The following is a 25485-nucleotide window of genomic DNA, read 5'->3' as shown; positions in this document are numbered from 1 at the left end:
CCAAATGCTTTTCTAGCAATGTAACCCCCTCCCTTTAAAAAAAAAATGGTGGGAAGGGTGTAGTTAAAACTTGAATAGATCCCTAACCCAGCTGGGCTATCGATTACCCAATAAAACCTAATCTAATCTTACCTAAAGTAATAACCAAAAATTATTTTAAAAATTAAGGGATTGGTTTCTATTATCGACAAAAACTTTAAGGAAATGCCATATGAACTAAATCTGAGCAGTTATTTTATCATTGAATTTTTATTGAGAAAAATTATTTCAAAACACTGATTGGGTCTCTAAGTGCAAAAAAAAAGGACATTAAACAGCTGGTGGCTAGTTTGTTCTATTTATACTCTTTTAGACAATTTTGTCATCATAGACTTACTTACAATACAGCAGATATCAATTCCTAAAATTAGCCATCCTGCGTCTTATTTTAAACAGAGTGTATGTTACAATAGTTTAGTTAAATCTTAATCTTTAAAAGAAAGGTTCAAAATAGGTTTTAATGTTTTTATTGATAAAAAAAAATGGCAGTATTGTTTTTACAGCATTTAAGTGAAAAGAGTTTTTCAAAAAAAAATGTCGAAAAAACGCGGCATTCTTCTTTCAAAAACCCATCTCTGGTTTTAACCAGGAATGGCAAGGACATGACAGATATAATACAAATTATTGTTGTCGACTGTATGGAGTTAATATACAGTAGCCAAAGCTGAGCTGGCATACTATCAACATTTACTATTATAATTCGGACTTGTGGCTTTAAATGCCAAAGGTAGTATTTAAACTGTATTTAGGGAATACAGTTAATGATGTCCTATCCCTGTAGATCTCTGATTTCAGCAATTATTATGAATGATAATAAATTTGCCTCTCGTGTGTATGTCAACATAAATCTTCCTAACTTCTCATTATTTTTTAATTGTAAAGTAACAGGATTTCTGTCTGCCTGTTTCTATTTATGTTTAGTAAGATCTCGTAAACTAATAATGGACTAATCTTTCAACAATTTTAAAGAATTTTAGTATTGTTCCAGGCAGGTTTTTGGCCATAAATAGAGGGGTAGGGCCAATTCACTTCTTCGTCTTAAAAAATATGTATCATAACAACAAGCATATAATCGTTAGTAGAAAGTTCGTAGAAATGCTAATTTTTTAACTTTTTTGAATATCTGTTTTTGATATAATAATCCTATTCATCTAATTTTTGATTCATTGATTCCTAGTACAAAATGGTACAATATTTTTAGCGAAGCCTCTCAATAATGAAGTCCTAATAATGTAAGTATTTCCTGAAACAGAATCATGTATTCATGTAATTTTGCAGCAAGTTCTTATACAACTTAATTTAAACCTTTGAATTATTTTTTTATTATTAAGTTTTGACACTCTACAAGTTTTCATGTTCGTTTGTCTTGCCGTCTTTTTTGAAAGCTTAGCTGTTATAATGCTGTCATCCTTGTTTCTGCAACAAATTAACAAAGACAATGGGAAATGTGATTATACTTTTTTGATTGATTTAATTCTAAGATTGCCATTCTTTAATTTGATTTTCATGATTTATATAATTTACTTTATTAATGTTATATAACTCTAAATTACTTATAATAATGCTTTTTCCGCATTATTAAAGTAATTAGCTATCTTTAAATATGAAGATAATGATATTTTATATCATAATAATGTTTAAAAGATAATAAAATCATAATATTATTGTGAGAGAGATATCCCGTTTTAACCCAATTTCAAAATCACCAAAAACTACAAAAAACAAGGATTACAACATCCATAAAAGCGAAGCTCTGAAACGGTATTACAGACGAACATTAACTCTTGTAGAGTGTCAGAACTAAATATACAAAAGATGAATACATAAGTTGACAAAAGTATACGTTTGTTGCAAAACTTATTAAATACAGGATTCTGTTTAAGGACATACTGACATTTCTAGGACTTGATTATAGAGATGCTTCGCTCAAAATATTGTAATAGGAATCAGTAATCCAAAAATCAGATCAATCGGATGATTTTATCACATAAAAACTTGTTGTTAAAAAGTTAAAAAATCATCATGTTAAAAATGTACGTATGGACATTCTGGTAACGATTATAGAGTTGCTGCGCTTTCTAAATCTTACATGACTACTACAGGAATCACCATGCAAAGTTTGAAATCGATAGGACAATTATAACATGCCTAAATCAACGATAAAAGCTATCCGTTACGGACTGACCGACCCTAATTATAGAAAAGCGTTGCTTTTAAAAACAATATACTTCTATATAAGAGGGTTGCCAAAAAGACAAAGAAATGAGATAAATATTTTATAATAAAACTCGCTTTTTCACAATTTTTAAACAACCAAAAACTATGCTTTAAAACTTTGGGAGGGAGAACAAAAAATTTTATACTTAATCATTAAAAAACTAGATTTAAAATGGGAGGGTTATATTTCATCCCCCTCCCTAACCTTACATTTCTACTTTAAAAAATCAACGTTCTATAAACTTTTATTTGTACCAAAAGACAAAGACTTGAATTTACAAAAGGAAAAGAACGATAAATTTTATATAATGCTTACCTTGTTTCGTAATAGAATGCACAAAACAAAAGCTTTTTAATCCTTTGAAAGAAGGTGTATCAACTTTTTCACTTTTTATTTAAGATAGCTAGCCGGTTCTTTTAGTAAGTAGTAGATGTAAAATTTTCATAGAATTCAGATATGCAATCGGTTTTTTTGTAGACCTCTTATTTTTTAAGTAATTTAAGTTTTTTTTAAAAATAATTAAGTCTGTTTTAAGGTACTAAAACGCAACAAAATAAAAGAAGAAAATGGCCAGTATGAACAAAAATAGTAAGATCTTTAATTTGACACCTTACTTTTAAAATTCTGTTGAGTAATTATTGAAAAAATCAATTTTTTTAACCTCGGTTTAATCAAAACTTTGAAGTAAAATATAATCTTCCACAGGCATAAAAAATATGGGTTCATATATAACTTTAGAATCAGAAAAATATTATGAATCCATTGTAAGCTAAATTTTGAGACAGGTTTATTCAATCCATAGGCGTCCAAGGGGGGGGGGGGGTAATGGGCCATTTGGCACCCCCAAACGATTTTGGGGGTGCCGTAGATTTTGCCGTAGATTTTGGGGGGGGTATTTACCCCCCCCCAAACGATTTTGGGGGGGTAAATACTCCCCCAAAAATAGAAAATCTCAAACAAAAAAAATTTTTGCGCGCTTCGCGCGCATTTTTAATACTAAATTTTTTATAAAATTTAAATTACCCCCCCCAAAAATTTTACCCCGGGGGTAAATTTTGGGGGGGGTAAACAAATTTTACCCCTGCCAACAGATTTCAGGATTTTACCCCCCCCCCCAAGCAAATTTTACCCCCGGTGTAAAAATTTTGGGGGGGTAAAAAAAATTTGCGGCGCGCTTCGCGCGCCATTTTACCCCCCCCAAAACCAAATTACCCCCCCCTTCAAAAAAGTTTACCCCCCCCAAAATAAAAAGCTTGGACGCCCCTGATTCAATCGTTGGTTATAAAACTCTGGACTCAATAAATTTCGATGGGTTGATTCATTCCTTGAATTTATTTTTGTAAAGTGTGGTCTGACGAACGGACGCTTGCTTTAGAGAGGTGAGACTGCAAAAAAAATATAACAGATGCCATTCATATGAAAAATGCAACTTACAATTGCATTAAAAACTAGAGATTTTTTAAAATGTGGAACCTAGTAAATGTGACTGACTCTGGTTATGACGTAAAAAAAAAATAGCCAATGATAGGCCACTATAAATTTTACCATTAGTTAACAACAGTGTATACTGGCCTCTCATTGGCTGATTTTTTTACGTCATAATCAGAGTCAGACACTTTTACTAGGTTCAAAATGTGAATAAACCAATAGTCAATCTATCTACTACAAAACTAAATAAGAGATGAGACAAAGGTAGTCTTTTTAAATTTTACCAAAAGCATAATTCACCCATATGAATTAAGGAAAAAATCAAATTATCTTCTGTTTTCACTATCCATTGGTGAGGATTTGACATTGGCTTTGACATTGGCTGTATGTCCGCCAGTCAGTCTGTAACGCTATAGTGCTACGTTAGATAGATAATTAATTGTTTTATGTTTTGCTATTTATGGATGTTGTATTCCTTGTTTAAGTAACAAATCTTAGATAAAAAAAGATATCTTATTGAATGAACTATAAATTGATTAATTATCTTTTATTTGCCTAAAAATAATTAGAGGACGAATTTGGACATTGATAATTTGAACAACACAATCTAATAAAACTCGTTTTAAAAAGTTTGGGGCCAGTTTAATTTTCCAATCCAATGTTCCCTTCCTCCCTGGAAACCCGTAGTGTAGTGTATGTCTAGATTTTACCCCCAATCTTTATCATTCTACGTTATTCTTATTTTTATTGAAAGTTTATAATAGAATTTGATTACTCACTTATGATTTGTGATTGCTTTGTTATAATTCTTTTATCAACATCTATTGTATTTTTTTTATTAAAGGACTAAAAATACATTTTATATAAAGGTTTAAATCATTAGAATATATATTGTACATTATTTGTTTACATTTTGCAAGAGTTCGAATCTTTAATGTCAGGGTACAACATTTAATACATGATTAATTTAAATATTAATTTAATTAATATTAATTAATTTAAAACAAAGCACATAGGTTATCTAAAGAATAAACATATAGATACGTTTTGGGAAGTAAAGTTTTAATTATTATTTGTTAAGTTTCAATTGTATCTATTCGGTGTTTTAAATGGTGCTAAGTTATTCAACATAAAAAGGGCTAAATTTAAATGTTTCTTCCGTACATTAAAGCAACTGAAAAGAACTCAACAAGGGCAATAAATCCATGAGTAACGTGGCCAAATGAAACTAATAATAATTTGGTTGAATTGTTTTCAGTTTTTCATCTCATGTATTAGTAAATTTGTAATTATAACACCCCCCCCCCCCCGTGCTTACCCCTCTAAGAAAAAGTCCTCTGTACGTCCTCATGGACGTACGGATAGACCCTAGTTATTGAGTAGCTGCGCTACTTATAAAAAGCATGTTAAAAATGTGTGAGGACATTCATGAGATAATAAAGCATCAACAGGTATTTAAACTGTGAAGTAATTTTATAAGCGAAGATACTCTACAACTTTTTTAAAGTGTATCGCGCATTCTTTTTGGTCAAATCATTGCCAATTTTATCCATATGTAGTGGATCTAAAACAATAACAAAATAGAAAAACGGTGAAAGTAATTTAAAATCTTATATAAAAGTAACAGGATGTCTATCAGTGTGACTGTCTTTCTGTAGCGAAGTATCCCGTTAACCTATGAACCGATATTGTTCCCCTTTAAAGTAGGTCGTCTTAAGGCCTAGATATTATATGATTATTTTATTACTATATACGGGAAGGGTAACGGTCTTCCACCCTTCCAAGAGAAAAAGCCCCTAAAAATGAAAAAGCTGCTAGAGGCTTCTAGTTATAGCGATATGGTTTGTAACGAATAGTTATGTATCGCATCGTATTATAGGCAGCTTTCCGCGGAAATAAAAATTATAGATTATAAGATTAAAACCAGTTTTGTTAGGCGCCGTGTCCCGGGCTAACGAAACTGGTGTTAATTTTATTATTTTTAGTTTAATATTTGAGGAAATACAATGTTATACGTGATTTTTCAGTATGGCTCAGAACCGGTTTAGGCCAAACGGACAATCAGGAGCGTGCACAAGACAAGTGCTTACATTTAGGGATTTGCTTATCCTTGTTAAATGTTTAGTTGAGAAAAACAGTTAGTTTTTTTTGTCAATTATGTAGTTACAAACAGGTAAAAATTACAACCAAAATAGCAAAAATAAAAGTTTTCGGATATAGTACCTTTCGTGACAACGTCTCTTAAAAAGCGTTTCGACGTATTTTCACAGTAGATTTTCTCATATTTCTAGCACCTGCGGGGGGGCTCTAGCGCTGCGGGGCCAATTGCCTAACCATGCGGGACAATCACCTAACCTAACATAATCTAAAAAAGCTACTGTCAATATACGAGGAAACGCCCTTTAAGAGGCGCTGTCACGAAAGAAACTATACCCAAGTCTTCTAATGTCGCAGCAACTCTATAATTTTCGTTAAGGGAGGTAAGTTTCAAGATTTTACAAATCTACATTTATGTTTATTAAAGTTATTTGAAAAGATACATTAATGTAAAAAAAAACTTACAAGAAATATTTGTTTGCAGTATATTAATGCTTGCTTTTTGCTGATACATTTTACTTGTTTTTTTAAAGATAACATGTTAGCCAAAATCTCCTTTTTTACAACTTATTTATTTAACAAGATTTACAAAATTCTTAGTAGCAAAAATTCTCGAAAGTATTATTTGCCCTTTACTAATACAAAAAGTTAGGTGGAAATAGGAGTTCAGAAGAAGATAATATACCATTTCTTTACAAAATAGCCAAAATCCTGTGTCCTTAGAGGCCAGGGAATGGGGAAGTCACACAAAAGAATTTATTTTGTCAACATAAAATAATTTTGGTTCGAGCACTTTTTGACCAAACCAATACTAGGCTTTTAAACGTTTACCTGTCCATCAAAACATGTACTAACTACTAGACATACATACTTACATCATACTACATTGGTCCTAGCCTCTAGGGGAGGGCGAGGGAGGTCAGAAATAAAAGCCTAAAACCACACCAAGACATTTATAACGATTCCCAGAAAAGTACAACAAAATCAGACCAACAATTGCAAAGATATCTTGCTTTAGACAAAAAAAACTTACTACATTATATGTGTCACTAGTGGCTTCGGCCCTAGCCTCTAGGAGCTTTGCCCCAAGAGGTAATATTTAAAAAATTAAGTACCTATGGTACCAGCACATTTTTTAAAAAGATTGGGGGAAGGGGAATTTTTTGTTTTTTTGGGGGGGTTATGGGTGTCCCACTCCCCAAGAAAATAGCCTAAAACCACCAGAGGACCATTAGGTATATATTACCTGAATTGTAGAATCCAATCGGTTCAGTGGTTACCGAGATCTTAAGGGACGTACAGACCGACGGACAGATAGACGGACGGACAGACAGTAAGTTACTTTGTATTATAGATAGGATAAGATAAAAGGATAAAATAATTTTACGCACAGCTCTAAATGTTACAAAATTAATCTGTAGTACGTGGTTCTAACATGGAAAAGAGGATTAAATCTTTTATTTATGTTCTCAACACTTCCTTAATCACAAAATTGTTTCTTTTGCCTTCCCCGCATTTTTAACAAATTAACTTTACTTGCATAACGAGGTCTACGCCCCTAGAGGCCTTTGAGGTACTTAAAATGTGTTTTATATTTTTTCCAGGGCCGGGGAGGTACCGTTCCTTTAAATAAACCATTTCTGGATCTATGGAAATTCCCAGGGCTTATGCTTTACTGGAAAGATATATATTAATAAAGTTGGTAAGGATATGCTTCGCTACATCCTGTTCCTTTACATACAGATTATTTGGAAATAGTCCCTTTCGTATCAACGCCCCTTAAGGGGTGATTCGTCGTATTTTTAAAATGGCTTTTGATAGGTTATTATAGGTTAGGTTAGGTTATATTGGGTTAGGTGATTGCCCCACAGGGTTAGGCAATTGGCCCCACAGGGTTAGAGCCCCCCGCAGAGGCTAGAAATAGGAGAAAAACTACGGTGAAAAAAAACGAAGAATCGCCCCTTAAGGAGCGTTGCCACGAAAGGGACTATACCCGATTATTCTAATTAAACAATATTAGCCATTCAGATGTCATTTTAATTCAGGCTAGCATCATAACAATTTCTTACAATTTCTAAAATTATCGATAATTCTGTCGAACTACAGGCATGCAGATGGAGGGGTGTGTAGTGGTTTATTAATCCTACTAACAAATTAAAGGGCGGTGGATACACAACCCTGATACTTCCCCTTAAAACAGCCAAGTATCAATGGACACTTGTTTGATGTTTGAGTATGTTGATTATTTAGGGGGGTTTAACTACCCCCTGGTAACAAAATTACAGCCCTATCATTAATAATGTTACGCCCCCCCCCCCCCAAAAAAAACCCAACCCAACCTCTTTATTCTATTTAGGGAGGGGCCAAAATCGTAAGAAGCATAGACGTCCAAGGGGGGGGGGTAATGGGGCGATTACCCCCCTTTTTTTCATTTTACCCCCCCCCCTCCATTTAAAATTTACCCCTACCCCTGCCAACAGATTTCAGGGGAGTAATTACCCCACCTAAGCAAATTTTACCCCCGGGGTAAAAATTTTGGGGGGGTAAAATAAATTTGCGGCGCGCTTCACGCGCCATTTAACCCACCCCCCCCCCCCCCCCAAAAAAAAAAATGAATTAGCCACCCATTAAAAATTTTTACCCCCCCCCAAAAAAAAAAAAGCTTAGACCTCTATGGTAAGAAGGCTGACAAAATCATGTGCACGCCACTGCTTAGAACTAACAAGGAACCTAATAAAAGATAATTAAAAGGGATATTTATTATTTTATTTTTAAAGCCCAACTTTTAAAGAGAGCTTAATTGATTATTTAATAGTCTTAAAATTCGGATAACAGAGTTTTTTAGTATGGCTTTGAAACCGATTAATATCCGCTGGTTTAGAACCGGTTCTATGTCATTCTGAAAACTCATGTATATCATCGTATTACAGGCAATTTTTTACGAATATTATTAAAAAAATTTAATTAATACCAGTTTTGTTAGTATGGGCCTTTTGTTTTAGTTTCGAAAAAGAAAAAGTAAAAACGCCTACCCTAAATTTTTCTTCAGGGAGGGTGTCACACCTCCCCCCCTTCCCCCCAAAAAAAAGATTTTAAAGGATTTTTTAAAGGAGCTACATGTAAAGGTGAACCATATCGGTTCAGCGGTTAGCGAGATCCATCAGATTATGTTGCTTTTATTTAAGCAAAAAAGCAACAAGAAATATCAAGAATCAATTCAAAATTACTATCTTGAATATGTATCATAAACATAAATTTATACGTTATTCTTATTGAAAGTGGAATCTCAACAAAAATATAGAAACACTCAAAATTAACTCTATTCTTGTAACATATGGGAGTTGCTTAGAGAGAAAGAATAATAGCTGAGATAAAATTGTTGCCATTTCTAGTTATTTTAAAAAGGACATTTATTTCCAGAGGAGCATTGCAATAAAAATATTGTGATAATATTATGTCCAAAATCCTTATAATAAAGTAACAGGATCTCTGCCACAAAAAAGTCCTCCAAAAAATTCTTTTATTATTTCTTTTAAAATCTAAAATAAGAAATTGGGTTGTCGAATTCAACCCCTCCCTCTAAAGTGCCAAAGAGGCATCTAGGGGCGTAGCCGCTACTAACATTATTATAAAGTAAGAATAGAGAAAAGTTTTGGACCGTTTTTGTTTAACAGTCTTCAATAAACTGTAAAGGGAGGGAGGTGATGTTTGACAGTAAATTAAACTGGTATCCAAAGTTTTATAACACAATCTCTCATTGATTAGCATTAAAAATGGTTTCTTTTTTGATAACCCTGATTGGTTAGTAAAAACTTTACGTGCCCAATATTTTCAACCATTATTTTTTTATCTACAAAAGCGGTAAATTTTAATTATCGTAACTAAGGATGTATATTTCTAATACATTGTCCTATCCATTAAGATCAGTGGAGTTCGGATGAATTGTCGTACATACTGACATACACTAGTTATAAAGTAGCTACGCTACTAATAATGGTAAAACGTTATGTTTTAAATACATGTATGGATTAATAAAAGTAAAATGGGTATAAAAAGAGTATATTTTACTAGTCAAGTGTATTATACGTTTGCTTATATTGAAATTATTTTTAAAAAATAAACCATATTAGTTATTATACATAAAAAAAATTCTAAGATCAATCCATAACGGATACCTTGGAGAGTTAAGTTGGGCATATTGGAATTGTCCTATTGTTGTCAAACTGACATGATGATTCTTGTTATAGTTAGGTACAACTTAGAAAGCGTTACAACTCTATAATCATCACCAGAAATGCCCTATTTCCAATAAAAACATAGTGATTTTTTAGCTTTTTAAAAAAATGTTTTAAAACCATAGACCATTCTTAAAAGTTACCATGGATTTATATTATTAAGTGACGCTGTTTTGATAATAATATTATCATCGATATATTTTTACTTAGACCAGATTTTCATGTACTATAACAAAGTGATACTCGCAGCTGAATAAAACCCCTCCCCTTCTACTTAACGACCGAACCGACCAAAAAATTAGGTCCATGTTAGCAACCTATATTGACGACAAATTTTTCCCTGTCAATATATTATCCACGTATATTGTATATCCATTTATATTATAATAATTATTTTTCGCATCGTATTATAAACAGCTTTCCGCGGATATAGAATGTACAATTATGAATTTAAAACCAGTTTTTTTAGCCCCGAGGTGCCGAAAGCACGGGCTAAAAAACTAATTTTAATCTTATGATTGTACATTTTTATATTCGTAGAAAACTGGATATAATACGATGCTAGACATAGTTTTTTCGTATGGATGAGAACCGGTTCCTATCCACCGGATTCGAATGAATGCGAGAAAATTTTAAAGAGCTATTCTAAAATGAAAATAGGATGACAACTTGATTCTCTAATTGAATAATATCACTTGAGGTTGGAAGCCATATGTTGATTAGGTTACCACTCACTCACATGGACAGTTATTAACCAGAGAGAGAGAGGGGACAATGGGCTGTTTTTTTTCACTGCTCCCCAAAGTTTTATAATGATGTTTTCTTATTTGTAGGCTACACAACTTTGGGGACTTTAGTAAATTTTAATCGTTTGGTTAATTAAGTTGAGTGTTCAAACGTTTCACCCACAATTTTAATCTAGGTGTAATTTTGTGTATCACCATTGGGATGTACATTAATTTATGGGCCATTGTCCTATCCCTTTAGATCCCTGGTTATTAAAAGCAAAGCTTTTCTATATTTAGAGTAAATCTATTCCTCCGTCTGTCCGTTAAATTGGTCTTAAACTTATGATTGTACATTTTTATATTCGTAGAAAGCTGGATATAATACGATGCTAGACATAGTTTTTTCGTATGGATGAGAACTGGTTCCTACCCACCGGATTCGAATGAATACGAGAAATATTATTACTTGGATGTTGCAACAAATTTTCATGTATTCTGTATAAAGTGATGCTTGCAGATGGCTAAAATAACTATACCCCTCCCCTATTTACCCCATCCCCTCCCTTCCTATTGGATGAATGAACTGACCAATAATTAAATCCATTTTTTATAAATATTGGATCAAAGTAATCAAAGATTAATACGTAATATGATGTAAATCAAAAAGATGTCTGTCCGTCTGTCCGGATTAAGACTTGAGACTTGAATACCGCTAACCACTGAACCTATTGGGCGTTGCTTTTCAGAGAATATTGTTATTTGTTGTAGGAAGGGAGGGGGGGGGATAACCCCATGACCAAAAAAATCTGAGCTAATTTAAATCCCTATCTATGAGTTATACTCAATATAACTGACCAATTTTAGTGCAGTTTCAAAGTGTTCCCCAAATATTGATTCAAAAAAAATTATCAAAAACGACCAAGCTAATATTGCTTGATTCAATTCTACAAAAGACAAAAGGAAATTGAAATATACCATGTGTTATAATAGTGTATTTTTAAAATAGGTTAGTAAACATACTAACTTTAAAATATCATAAAATTGTTTCAAAACTAAATTTTATTAAATCAAAGGTCTTTGAAAGACAAATTGTCCAAATGAATCTCAAATATGTAAATGACATTGTTTTTTTTCACAAAAAAAAGAACATTAGGTAAAGAAATACTTAATTTAGATAGGCATTACTTTTTAATACCTAGCTTTTCACCGCTAGGTGGAAAAAGGTTATTTTTTCTTTCTAAATAAAAGATTTCTTTCATTTTCTTGTACAAACACCGAGTTTTGATTCTTACCCCAGGGCTAAACCCATAAACTGTTCCGTATTGATTATTACAGTAAGGATACTTTAATAATTGCGGATTAGTTAAGCGAGTAACCTATCTAATCATAATGGATGTAAATATACGTGAATATTATGACAGATAAATTTTTTTGGTCAATATTGGTTGCTACTTTCGTCCTCATTTATTGGTCAATATTTCCTCCAGTAGGAGGAGTGGGGATGGGTTAAAGGATATGGATGGGGGGTATCGTTATATTAGCCAGCTGGAACGACCATTTGATTAGACTAGACGAAAATTTGGTGCAACATCTATGTAATTATATATCGAATGAAAACTTCCGTAAGAAACTCTATATACAAGAGAAATTATTCGCTCTATAATATAAGTATGTATTTCATTACCCTCACTCAATTATACTGTAATCAAATCTATACAAATTAAGATTTCAAAATTAACGGAATAACATCAAATTTTAAACTGGATGAAATAATAAAAATGTCACGTAAATATAAACTTGGGTATTACCAGTGATCAAACGGCCGATAAATTGATCTACATCCCCAATGATAATACACAAAATTACCCATTCTGTAGATTATAATTGGTGCTTGAAACGTTTGGAAAACCAACTTCATGAACCAACAAACCAAAATACAATAAGAGTCCCCAAGGTTGTTATGCCAACGAATAAGAAAACGTGATTATAAAACTTTGGGGACTAAGGAAATAAACAGCCCAATATCCCCTCCCTCCCTGATTTGTCAGGGCAGCGACGGATTTTACTTTGCACGTCTTCAGCTTAATATATATATAACGGGAATTTAGCGGCTCTTTACTTGTTTATTTCTATTTTACTTGATTTTTAATACCGAAGCTTTTCTATAATAGTAAACGCAAGACTTTTCCATAATTATTAAAGGCAGGATTTTTCTTTATTTATTAAAAGCGGAATTTTACAAAGCTTTTCTTTAATAATGGTCCGTCCTTCCGTAACGTTATATATTTATGCCCAGGACGGAATTAATACCATAAAAAAACCTAGTTTTTACCACTTTTACGGTAAAATTTTACCAGCCTATACGATTTAAAAGGTGGTAAAATTTTACCGTAATCGTGGTAAAAACACTTTTAGTGGTACTTTCTCACGCTTTTTACCATCGATTTTTACCACAATTATCGGTAAAATTTTACCAGATTTCCGGTAAAATATTACCATTTTAGGACGCAAATTTATACCAGATTTTGACCAATTTTTACCACTTTTTTGGTAAAATTTACCAGAAATTTGCGGTAAATTTTACCAAAAAAGTGGTAAAACTGTTCAACACCTGGTAATATTTTTGCCCTAAACTGGTAAAATTTTACCAGAAATAGGGTAAATATGGTAAAAATTTACCAATAATTGTGGTAAAAACGGGTGGTAAAAATCACGAGAAAGTGGTAAAAAACGACCTTAATTATAGAAAAACCTCGCTTGTACACAAAACGCAAAAATAAAAAAAAAATTGTTTTCATTATTAACTTTATTGATTGAAACACTTAAACATATTTTTTTACATAATGATTTACATAGGTACGATAGCGCGATACTATATAGGTATATATTCACAGAAATTTTCTTAATTAGTCTATAATTCTAGACGTGGTTTAAATGACCAAATATTACATAGTTTTACAGATAATATAACTGCATGTTTAATCGGTTTAAGCTGAGAAATTAACACAAATATACATAGGTTTTAATTGCTGAGATCTGGATTCTAATTGTACTTTATACTAGAACATTTTTATACAAGAAAAATATATTACGAAGTTACTTTCCATTATTAAATTTTCAAAAATTTTGCTATATAGGAATAGCGGTTTCAAATATAATATTATATGAATATTTTCATCGTCAGAACAAAACTGTCAAACTGTCATATAGATTAATGTACGTACAAATTAAAGGTGGTTAAACATATTTTTGACTCAAGATATCTTGATATATATCACTTTTTTATCACAAATAGTTTATATATGATCTGACTGGAAGGACTATTATACATCAGCTTACTTTTGTCCTTCTTTTCTTTGTTTTTGCCTCTTGTGAAAGAAGACGCGGCAGTCTGGGCACATATAGGTGCATTCGATGAGTCTCGTGTTCAATGGCAGCTCGCTTCGGGGACTGCGTCCATGGGCGCAGGTCTTGATTTTCCCCGGTGTTGCACTTCTTTTGCGCCTACTCAGTTTTGATGCTGGAGGGGGTGGTTCAAACATCTCCTGCTCATCATCTGACACCCCATACACTGAAATTAAAATATTTTTTAAAATTACTTTTTTTTACAAAAAAATACTTCAATTTTACAATAGTTTTTTTTTCTAGCCTAACCTAACCTAGTGTATTAATAGAAAGAGTAATATTTCTAGTTTTAACCTAGCCTAGCCTAGCCTAGCCTATTCTAACCTAACCTAACCTAACCTAACCTAACCTAACCTAACCTAACCTAACCTAACCTAACCTAACCTAACCTAGTGTAATAATACAATGTAGTACAGAAATGTTTCACTATATGCTTTGGGCACAGTCGCTAGTATAAATATTGTACTATACCTGGGCTTTTTGGTCCTGGATTCTTTATGTTCTCATAAATTATATCAAAATCCGGTTGGTCTTTCATCCTGAAATTAAACAATCTATACTACAAAGTAAAACGATTTTTGTTTGTATGTAGCGAAGGATCTTGTTAACCGCTGAACCGATCGGGTTCTTCTCATAGGTACCGGCAAGGGAAGGGAGTGGCAAAAGAAACTTTAAGGATATACTTCATATTAGAGGGTTTAGCGTACAGAAAAATCATTTACAACACAGTCGCCAGGATAAAGTAGTAAAAACTATTTTTAAAAAATCTTACTTTGCTGGTGTTTCCATAACAGTGACTTCCTTAACCTCGTTCTCATCCGAATTTTCTGGAGAGCCAGCTGCAGCTGTTTTGTTCCTGAATTAAACAATATATATATAATAATTTATTTAAATTAAGTAGTTAACTTTTTGGTTCCACATTTACCCCTTCCACCTTACCCAGCTAGAGGCGTACTTGCTAGTACTCGCTTTTAATAAATAAAGGAACACGTTGAATTTGTCTTTACAGAAAAATCATTTACAACACTGTCGCCCGGATAAAGTATGAAAAAATAATATTAAAAGAAATATCTTACTTTGCTTCTCCTTCCATAACAGAGGCTTGTCCGACCTTCTGGTCATCCTTTTGTGCCGCCGGACATTTCTCGGATTGCTCCCTGAATTAAGCAATCATATTATTATTAAATAGTAAACTTTTTATGGTCCACATTTACCACTCCCACCTTACCCCTAGAGGCATACTTGCTATAGTTTTGTAATATATAAAGGTGAATTTGTCTGTACCGAAAAATCATTTACAACACAGTCGCCCGGATAAAGTATGAAAAAAGATTATTTAAAGAAACTAGTGGCTACGCCCCTAGAAACCTCTAGGGGCACTTAAGGTTGGAAGGGGAAAAATCAACATCTTCCCATTTTCAATTTCATTTTCAGAAGAGTAAAAATATTTTTTGGGGGAGGGGGTGAAGACACCCTGCACAAAAATAGTTTAAAACCTTTCCAGGACCTATAAGAAGCTTCACTTTAAAGGAGAACAATATCGGTTTAGCGGTTATCCTTCGGGACAGACAAAAAACGCTTACTACTTTATATAATAGGATATCTTACTTTGCTTCTCCTTCCATAACAGAGGCTTGTCCGACCTTCTGATCATCATTTTGTGCCGCCGGACATTTCTCGGATTGCTCCCTGAATTAAGCAATCATATTATTATTAAATAGTAAACTTTTTATGGTCCACATTTACCACTCCCACCTTACCCCTAGAGGCATACTTGCTATAGTTTTGTAATATATAAAGGTGAATTTGTCTGTACCGAAAAATCATTTACAACACAGTCGCCCGGATAAAGTATGAAAAAAGATTATTAAAAGAAACTAGTGGCTACGCCCCTAGAAACCTCTAGGGGCACTTAAGGTTGGAAGGGGAAAAATCTACATCTTCCCATTTTCAATTTCAGTTTCAGAAGAGTAAAAATATTTTTTGGGGGAGGGGGTGAAGACACCCTGCACAAAAATAGTTTAAAACCTTTCTAGGACCTATAAGAAGCTTCACTTTAAAGGAGAACAATATCGGTTTAGCGGTTATCCTTCGGGACAGACAAAAAACGCTTACTACTTTATATAACAGGATATCTTACTTTGCTTCTCCTTCCATAACAGAGGCTTGTCCGACCTTCTGATCATCATTTTGTGCCGCCGGACATTTCTCGGATTGCTCCCTGAATTAAGCAATCATATTATTATTAAATAGTAAACTTTTTATGGTCCACATTTACCACTCCCACCTTACCCCTAGAGGCATACTTGCTATAGTTTTGTAATATATAAAGGTGAATTTGTCTGTACCGAAAAATCATTTACAACACAGTCGCCCGGATAAAGTATGAAAAAAGATTATTAAAAGAAACTAGTGGCTACGCCCCTAGAAACCTCTAGGGGCACTTAAGGTTGGAAGGGGAAAAATCTACATCTTCCCATTTTCAATTTCAGTTTCAGAAGAGTAAAAATATTTTTTGGGGGAGGGGGTGAAGACACCCTGCACAAAAATAGTTTAAAACCTTTCTAGGACCTATAAGAAGCTTCACTTTAAAGGAGAACAATATCGGTTTAGCGGTTATCCTTCGGGACAGACAAAAAACGCTTACTACTTTATATAACAGGATATCTTACTTTGCTTCTCCTTCCATAACAGAGGCTTGTCCGACCTTCTGGTCATCATTTTGTGCCGCCGGACATTTCTCGGATTGCTCCCTGAATTAAGCAATCATATTATTATTAAATAGTAAACTTTTTATGGTCCACATTTACCACTCCCACCTTACCCCTAGAGGCATACTTGCTATAGTTTTGTAATATATAAAGGTGAATTTGTCTGTACCGAAAAATCATTTACAACACAGTCGCCCGGATAAAGTATGAAAAAAGATTATTAAAAGAAACTAGTGGCTACGCCCCTAGAAACCTCTAGGGGCACTTAAGGTTGGAAGGGGAAAAATCAACATCTTCCCATTTTCAATTTCAGTTTCAGAAGAGTAAAAATATTTTTTGGGGAAGGGGGTGAAGACACCCTGCACAAAAATAGTTTAAAACCTTTCCAGGACCTATAAGAAGCTTCACTTTAAAGGAGTACAATATCGGTTTAGCGGTTATCCTTCGGGACAAACAAAAAACGCTTACTACTTTATATAATAGGATATCTTACTTTGCTTCTCCTTCCATAACAGAGGCTTGTCCGACCTTCTGGTCATCCTTTTGTGCCGCCGGACATCTCTTGGATTGCTCCCTGAATTAAGCAATCATATTATAATTAAATAGTAAACTTTTTTTTTGGTCCACATTTACCCCTCCCACCTTACCCCTAGAGGCATACTTGCTAGTTTTGTAATATATAAAGGTGAATTTGTCTGTACCGAAAAATCATTTACAACACAGTCGCCCGGATTAAATACCAAAAAAAGAAGTGAAAAAAATTTCTTACTTTGTTTGTGTTTCCAAACAAGCGATCTCCTCTTCCAAAGAAGCAATTTTTTGCTTTGCTGCCCTAAGGTCTTGTTTTATTTTCTGCATTGTCTCCCATCCATCGTCGTCCCTGAAAAATAAAAAAAAATAATACTAAAGTAACAGGATGTCCGTGTTTATGTACCGAAGGATCTCGATAACCACTGAACAGATCGGGTTCTTCTCATAGGTACCGGCAAGGGAAGGGAGTGGCAAAAGAAACTTTAAGAGATATACTTCATATTAGAGGGTTTAGCGTAGCTGCTAATTTGAAATATCAGGGGTGTATATCCTATATGGGATCCCCTGTTCAGGTGGTGGGGGGAAAATAACTAAAATATGTGTGGTAGGACCAAAAATTTTAGTTCTTTCAATATTTCTCCATTTCCGTCCCTACTTGGTGAGATAAAAATAGGTGGGAAAAAAATACAAAATTTTGTACCACGGGAACAAAATAAATCTTGTGCGTAATGTACACCCCTGAATGAAACTATAATTATTCGCCATAACAATAATGTTTATCCTACTCTTTTCAATCCGGCTACTACCACCTTCCGAACAGAAATAGAATGGTAACAAAAATAAATAAACTTACGTAGTGCAATCCAAAGTTAGGTTCAAATCTTCTGTATCAGACGATTTAGGAGGGGTATCAGGCAGGTCATCCAGCTTAGCAGGCAGCTCAGGCTCAGACACACTCATTTCGTTCTTCTGTTTTTCGCTATCACTGAAATATATAAATATATATTATATATCCCAGGTAATCGGACCTTTGCCCAAAGAAGTAATTACCAAAAAATATGTAATATGTATTTATGTAATTATGTTGTGATGGATTGTCGAATCCGATTCGATGAATGGTTACCAAAATATAGCTAGGGACGGACGGACGGACAGACAGACAGACAGACATCATTCTACTTCGTTTTATACATATTAAAATATTACTCACCCACTTGTGGTTTCCGGCTTCTGTTCTTCGTGCTGTTCGTCTCTCTCTAAGTCGGCTGCTGCTGTGGCTGTCATGTCGGACATTCTATATTAAATTTGAAAAGAAACAAATTATCACTGGTATTAAATTTTCATTAATAAATGTCCAAAAAACTGACGTAGGGAATTTTAATATAATAGGGTGGCCAGCAAGATCACATATTGGTATATCTTATATTGTAAACAAGTATATAGACAAATTTAACATTTAAAAAAAGTTTATACAAATTTGAAACGTTCTCTTTTTTAATTACAGCACATAAACATTACGCATTTTACCATGGAAATCTACCACCGTATTAATTAAAACATTCCCTACGATAACTGTCATATATATAATATTTTTATACAAAATTAAACAAATATATAAAATTAACAAAAGCTAGTTCTGAATACTTTTTTTCCTTAGTTTAGGGGGTAAACTACAACTGCTATATACTGAATTACAAAAAATGCGACAGATTATACAACAAAAAATTTTCAGTTTAAGCTCTTAACTTTAAGCTCATTAAACTTAATTGGTGGAAAGGGGTAGTTTCACAAAATGCATTTGAACTTAATTTTGTGAATTGCATATTTTTCTTTGTTAAGATGGTAAAAGTACGTGGTAGAAAATTTAACTTTCTTCAAATTTATGCCATATAAATAGAGTTTAAACACATTTAAACAGGTTCAAATATACGGTTCACTAAATTAACTTCAAATGCATTTTGGGAAAAGACTCCTTTCTAGATATTATAAAAAAAAATTGAAGATGAAACTTATGAAATCAAAAAAAATTACATATAAATATATATATACGTAAAGTCCTGGAATTATTGGGATTGACTGCGACCTATAATCAGGTCTTCGTCTTGTTCTTCGTCTTGTTCTTCGTCTTGTTCTTCGTCTTGTTCTTCGTCTTGTTCTTCGTTTTCAGACGAAAGTTCCGACGGATAATACTTGTCTCCATTCTGCCAGGGATGTATATTCTACATGGATCGGATGTATAATATTTTTTCCAAGTCTGCTCAGGGATGTATATTATATTTCATTAAATATAAATAGATGGAGGTAAGAAAAAAAGGTAATAATTAAGAAAACTGAAAACATTTGTAAATTTTAAAAATTTTTAGCCGTGGACAAACAATATTTCTTGTGCAGAATATACACCCCTTTCCCGAATCAGCTGTAATGTAGCTGCCAAAGATACCGTAATTGTTTATGTTTTGAGAACATTGTTGAGAACTTGCTCTCTGTGGTGGTCTGGAGCTTGATCTTTTCTTCTTCTCTAACTCATCATCTTCAGGCCTGTGTCCCTGTTCCCACAATCTTTGCTTCTTCATGTTGTCCTTTACTCGTTTGTTGGCATCTCTTCTTGTCCGAGCCTCACCACGCTGGCCGAAATCGGGCAAATGTGTATTTGTTCTGTTCAACATTTGCTGCAGCTTAATTTGGTTAGGTTGCTCACTGAGTTGACTATTACTACAACCTTGCTCTGGACTGAGTTGACTATAACTACAACCTGGTTCTGGGTTTACGTCTTCATCAGGATTTGATGTGCCTGCGCTTTCAGCATATTCCCGGCTTGAATTAATTTGTGCACTGCTCGTGCTTGCTCTGCTCTGGTTTCTGTACAACACCGCATCAATTTGATTCGTTGATGGAAATGTTGTTTGTTTTCTGGGACGTTTAGGAGCTTCTTTGGTAGGCTTTGGCTTTTGGGCCACTTTTGCTTTTGGCCTGCGTTCTTCTTCTTCTTCTTCACTACTACTACTACTGCCAGTTCCAGTGTCTGGGTCTGATTGATGACCTTCATCTGTATCATCACTCTCTGGTGCTTCTTCTTTGATGTCAGAAAATAATTCACCTTCTTCTCCATCTTTTTTCCACTTTGCTTTTTCTCCTACAAAGAAATAAAAAATGTTAAAGCAAATGTACATAATTGTAGCTTCAATATTATTTCCATACCTATATGAACATTAGTTACTATTAATCAGATTCAAATGAAAACAAGCAATATTTTTTACCCTATATTAATATGCCAATCAAAGATAAAAGGGGGAATTTTGCATTGGCAGTTGCTTTATAGGGGTGGAACTGTGAAGAAACGGCGTCGCCACCGCCGAGAACCGCCAATAAAAGCCCCAAAAAAGTGTCACTTTCGCCCACCCCCCCCCCCCCCCCCATTTATTACATTAAGACCTGTAACTTACCGTCAATGTTGATGAGTTCTAAAATTTCCATTTGGTTGTATATAGAAACATTTGAGCCTACTGCAACAACCTCATAATGACCCGTGTGGTTGTGAATTATAATGGCAAGTTTGGGTAATATTATTCCACATGGATGTATCCGAATTTCCTTACTTGCATTGCCGTCATTCTTGCCCTCATTGTCCTCAACCTCCACAATTTCGTCACTCTGGTTTCCGTCATCTTCGTTATCCACCTCGAATGATGGTTCATTGTCCAGCTGTAAACTTTTCTTGGTTTTTGCTTCGGCTTCCAATGCGGTTTGCCTTCGCTCCCGGTTCTTTGGAATGATCGCCACATCATCTAAATAATTATTATAGTCATTATTTCAAATAGTATAAATGTTACCCAACCCCCCCCCCCCCCTCCAAGGAAATAGCTTAAAATCACCGCAGGACCAATACACAGAAGAGTAGAATCCGATCTCCAGGATACAATTAATACCATAAAAAACCTAGTTTTTACCACTTTTATGGTAAAATTTTACCAGCCTATACGATTTAAAAGGTGGTAAAATTTTACCGTAACCTCGATCGATTCAGTGGTTACTGAGATCTTAAGCTTCTGACGGCCGGACAGACATTAAGCTACTTAGTATTATAGATAGCGGCTGCGCCCATACAAATTTTAGCCTAAAACCCTGTCAGGGCCTGTACGAAGTTTCCCTTAAAACAAAATTAATCCACAGGGTTTTTATCTAAGACTACTTCTCAACTAAAATATTAATAAACTTAAATTTAGGTGATACAGTTCCTACGTTTTTCAAACTATAAATAACAATACCTTCGGCATCCTCATCATTCTCATCACTGCTGCTTTCCTCCACGACACTTGTTGCCTTTCCAGTCACCTGTCTCTCGTTACTGTTGCCTGTAAATAATTAATTTATACATTAATTTTATACGTTTCCAAACAAAAAGCAAGTACTGAAAACATTTTTTCCACCCCCCCACCCCCCCTACTTGGTTGAAAAAAAAATTTTAAAAGGAAATGTGTTGTAGGAGGGATAGAATAAATAAATCATAGAGTTCTTTAAATATTTTTCAATTTTCCCCCTACTTGGTGAAAAAAAACTAGGGGGGGGGGGGGAAGAAAAATTTAAAAAAAATTAGTAGCAGAGGAAAAAAAATCTTGTGCAGTATATACACAATACGAGGAAAGATAAAACTTATAAATAATAATTAATGTTCAACAAATATGTACCTGTGATTGAATTATTTCGTCCATAAAATTCTTTCTGTCTTTGCAGTGGTGGAAAGTTTGGTGGTTGTTCATCATCTTGCATTGGGACTGTATCATCAAGATTTCCCACATTTTGGCCCTCATCGTCTGTTTCAGAAATAATTATCTTCTTCGACTTTTTCGAGCCCTTTCCATGCTTCTTCCTTTTGGAGCTTGTGATGTTTTTAAATACATTTACTTTGGGTTTATTATTGGACTGGCTGTTGACAATTGGATCTTCATATAACCTACGTGGCTTTACTGGGTGCTTTACTGGTTCTGGAGTTACTGCTGGATTCTCCGCGGGTGGTATGCGTAAGTCATTCCCAATCTGATCATCATTTGAATTCATTTCAACGTCGTCGCCTCCGTCATCAATTACAAGCTCCTCACCATTGTTGCTTTCTTCATCAGCAATGTTTTCCATACCATTTTCTTCAACAGCATTGCCTTCAGCTTCATTGTCTTCAACAGCATTGTCTTCACCATCAGTGGATACATCAGCAGTGGAATCATCAGCAGTGGAATCATCAGCAGTGGAATCATCAGCAGTGCAATCATCAGCAGTGGATTCATCAGCAGCATTCATCTTTCTATTTCTTGAAATTCTAGTTGCTTTCTCACTGGCATTGTGAATCTTTGTCTGTTCTTCACTCATTTCTGGTTTCAAATTGGTTGTGGCGTACGAATAATACATTACAGCTCTTTGTATAACCTTCTTATTACTATGGACTGTCTTGAAAAATTGCTTGGGGTTCTTTGCCATGTCTGCATAATTTTTGATCTGAAATGAATTTCTCGACCTGTCATTGTTTATTCTCAAGTAAATCGGGTTCTTTCCTTGAACTTCGTGGGGTAAGCAACCCATTGAAAGGGCACCTAACATGTGGTAAAATTTCTTGTCTTCGGCTGTAACACCTGGTGTTGAAGTTGTGATTGTCTTCGGTTTAATACGCCGCTTAATTCTTTGTATCTCTGCAGGGGCCAGATAAAATTCACACATCTGTAAGGCTGATCGTTTCTGTGCCTTTTCCTTCTTGTCTTTCTTGTCTTTCTTGTCTTTCTTGTCTTTCTTGCCTTTCTTATTGCTTGTCTCCTTCCTTGGCTTGATTTCAAAAACCTGTTCATACGTGTAGTTTGGGGTTGACAATGCGCGTTCTTGTTTTCGCGTTACCAGCCCTCGAAATAGCCTCCAGCAGACAGGATCCTCATTAGCAAGCATATAATCTTCGGCCCTCTTCTTATTTTCACAAAAACCAGTCGCGTCCTCTTTAAAAGTGTGTTCGAAATTGCGCAAGAACCTAGATAAAAAAAGGGTTTATATCAAAACAGTCTCAATATATAACATATAACATATATCAAGAAAAGATGAACTAAAAGTCTTGCCACATAAAAAAATACATGGTACAAAATTGAAATTCTTTGAAACATATGCCATAGAAATGTAGTTTAACAATTTAACAAGAATACAATATGCAGTTAACATTTCGTGAAACTACTTTTTTAACTAAAGAACATTGAAATGCATTTTGTAAAACTACCACTTTCACATTTAATAGACGCGGAATAGATGCGATAAATAATTGAATTACCTACAAGCTTGTATGTGGTTCCTCACTAGAAAAAGGTCGCTTGAAGACACATAGGTTCCTGTTCTCCACAAATTTGGTGGGATAGCTTCATGTAGGTACGTCTCGTTAAGCACTAACTTACAATGATCCAAGAAACGTTCCACTGAAATAATAATGAAATTTTCAATTAACTCTGCATAGGTACATGTTTATTATTGTACCAGGGGTGTATATTCTGCACAAGATTTATTTTCACAAATAAAATATATATATAAAAAGATTATTGTACATGGTCACCTGCTAGCAAGAATAGGAATGCCCCTTTTATTCGGTTTATTTCCCTTGCCCCCACCTCCCTTCTCCCTGTTTTAAACGTTTTCTCATCATGTCAAATTTACAAAATAATATTTACTTACCAGTTTCGTCATCAATAACTTCCGGAGCAGTCCAAAAGGCAGCTGTGATGCGGGCGTCAAAGGTGAACTGCTCGAACACGACATACAGGAAGGTTATGATGTCGCGGCATACTTTCAGTAAGGTTTGCCAGCCTATATCCACTTTCCGTGAGTCTTCGAAATTTTGGATGAAAAAGATAATTTCTTCTCTTCTCATATAACCATCTTTTTCCAAGGGGTCATGGTTCTTTATTCTTTCTTGGTAAAAATCTGGTGAGAAAATCTGGTCCACGACAACATCCTGATTCTCACTAGGCCCTTTATTCGCCTCCTCCTCATCAAGCTCATCCACATTGGTCAGTCTTCTTAGATCAGTCACCAAGGTTTCCACAATTTGGCCGGTTTTCTTCATTTCTGTTTTCAGGGTTTTAGTATTTTCAGCCATATCTCTTGATACACTGTCTTGCAGGTCTTTGATTTCATTCTTCACTAACTCATGGTTTGTGGACGTTTTGTTTACCAAGTTTCTGATGGACGCATTAATGGGCTCTAGTTGATTTTTCATTTGTGAGGTCAAGAAAGTACGTAGCTGCTGAAATTGGTTCTGAATTTGGTTCATAACGGCCCCGGTGAACAAATCCTTAAAATGAAACATATTAAACCACATATTTTCAAGTCTTGGTATTTTAAAAACTACGTGGTAGAAAAGAAGACTATCCACAAACAAGAGCAAGTGATCCTAAGCATCTTCCATCATTTTTGGACTTTGACAAACAAAAAAACTTGGTAAAATTTGACCAACTTTTTGGTAAAAATTGACAAGGTAAATTTTTAGGCTAAGTCCAGATTTTTGGACTTTGACCAAAAAATCAACTTGGTAAAATTTGACCAACTTGTTTGTAAAAATTTACAAGGTAAATTTTTATTGGTCAATGTTTACCAAAAATTTAGTCAAATCTTACAAGTTATTTTTTCCAGGCTAAGTCGATATATATCCTAAATAATTGTAATTTGTATCCTCTGGATGACAAAATGAAATAAAAATAATACCTCGCTTTCTTCCATCTCACCAGAAGGGCCAGATGATCCCTGGGGTCGTGATGACTGGGACTGGGATCGTGATGATGTTGCAGGAGGAACTACAACTCTTGCGGTCCGTTGACTCGCGGAGTGGTGCCGTGCCCGTGGAGATGGAGGTGGGGTAATATTTATTGGCCTCATTGGAGATGTTGTGGTTCTAGTTGTGTTCTAAAAATAATATAGATAATTATTGTAAAGCATTACTTACCGAGGATTATAGTTTTAAACAACACCGGCATTATCCTAATTTTTTTCTTCTATTTTTTAAAACTTTACCCTCCCCCCCCCCCTCTCCCGACAAAATGACTGTGTTAGGTTAGGCTAGGTTAAGTTATATGGTTAGA

At 34.3% G+C, this 25485-nt stretch overlaps 5 protein-coding genes across 5 annotated transcripts in view; all 5 read right to left on the bottom strand.

Moving 5' to 3' along the window:
- The window catches only part of XRCC1 (DNA repair protein XRCC1), a 163406-nt gene that overhangs the window by 2893 nt on the left and 135028 nt on the right, over nt 1-25485 (bottom strand). The gene's annotated exons all lie outside the window — the stretch shown is intronic.
- On the bottom strand, nt 13042-14913 carry LOC145327276 (uncharacterized). Its single transcript, XM_080170877.1, has 2 exons — nt 14622-14913; nt 13042-14316 (listed from the first exon to the last, which is right to left on the bottom strand). Exons 1-2 carry the CDS (start codon nt 14686-14688, stop codon nt 14081-14083), a joined length of 303 nt encoding a protein of 100 aa, XP_080027003.1. The 5' UTR covers nt 14689-14913; the 3' UTR covers nt 13042-14080.
- On the bottom strand, nt 14651-18840 carry LOC145327275 (uncharacterized). The gene is made up of 5 exons (XM_080170875.1): nt 18603-18840; nt 18246-18377; nt 17631-17741; nt 14923-17435; nt 14651-14689 (listed from the first exon to the last, which is right to left on the bottom strand). The coding sequence occupies exons 1-4, from the start codon at nt 18683-18685 to the stop codon at nt 17351-17353; spliced, it is 411 nt and encodes a 136-aa protein (XP_080027001.1). The 5' UTR covers nt 18686-18840; the 3' UTR covers nt 14651-14689; nt 14923-17350.
- LOC145327247 (uncharacterized) lies at nt 20808-22957 on the bottom strand. The gene is made up of 3 exons (XM_080170831.1): nt 22078-22957; nt 21658-21744; nt 20808-21177 (listed from the first exon to the last, which is right to left on the bottom strand). Exons 1-3 carry the CDS (start codon nt 22859-22861, stop codon nt 20813-20815), a joined length of 1236 nt encoding a protein of 411 aa, XP_080026957.1. The 5' UTR covers nt 22862-22957; the 3' UTR covers nt 20808-20812.
- LOC145327246 (uncharacterized) lies at nt 24063-25189 on the bottom strand. The gene is made up of 2 exons (XM_080170830.1): nt 25112-25189; nt 24063-24701 (listed from the first exon to the last, which is right to left on the bottom strand). Exons 1-2 carry the CDS (start codon nt 25124-25126, stop codon nt 24075-24077), a joined length of 642 nt encoding a protein of 213 aa, XP_080026956.1. The 5' UTR covers nt 25127-25189; the 3' UTR covers nt 24063-24074.

This window comes from Acartia tonsa, chromosome 8, assembly GCF_053477335.1.
Source record: "Acartia tonsa isolate MP-2025a chromosome 8, ASM5347733v1, whole genome shotgun sequence".
NCBI lineage: Eukaryota > Metazoa > Arthropoda > Copepoda > Calanoida > Acartiidae > Acartia > Acartia tonsa.
Note: the sequence above shows the minus strand (reverse complement) of the source record. Positions and strands in the feature narration are given on the sequence as shown.

Bases quoted from the DNA above. Each gene is read 5' to 3' on its own strand.
- LOC145327276 (XM_080170877.1), bottom strand. From the start codon at position 14,688: ATGAAAGACCAACCGGATTTTGATATAATTTATGAGAACATAAAGAAT. The intron at 14,317-14,621 runs GTATAGTACAAT...TTTTAATTTCAG, and splicing joins TCCAGGACCAAAAAGCCCAG to TGTATGGGGTGTCAGATGAT.
- LOC145327275 (XM_080170875.1), bottom strand. From the start codon at position 18,685: ATGTCCGACATGACAGCCACAGCAGCAGCCGACTTAGAGAGAGACGAA. The intron at 17,742-18,245 runs GTAAGTTTATTT...TTTATTTTTCAG, and splicing joins CTAACTTTGGATTGCACTAC to GGACGACGATGGATGGGAGA. The intron at 17,436-17,630 runs GTAAGAAATTTT...TGCTTAATTCAG, and splicing joins TGTTTGGAAACACAAACAAA to GGAGCAATCCAAGAGATGTC.
- LOC145327247 (XM_080170831.1), bottom strand. From the start codon at position 22,861: ATGGCAAAGAACCCCAAGCAATTTTTCAAGACAGTCCATAGTAATAAG. The intron at 21,745-22,077 runs GTACATATTTGT...AATTATTTACAG, and splicing joins ACGAAATAATTCAATCACAG to GCAACAGTAACGAGAGACAG. The intron at 21,178-21,657 runs GTATTGTTATTT...ATAATTATTTAG, and splicing joins GAATGATGAGGATGCCGAAG to ATGATGTGGCGATCATTCCA.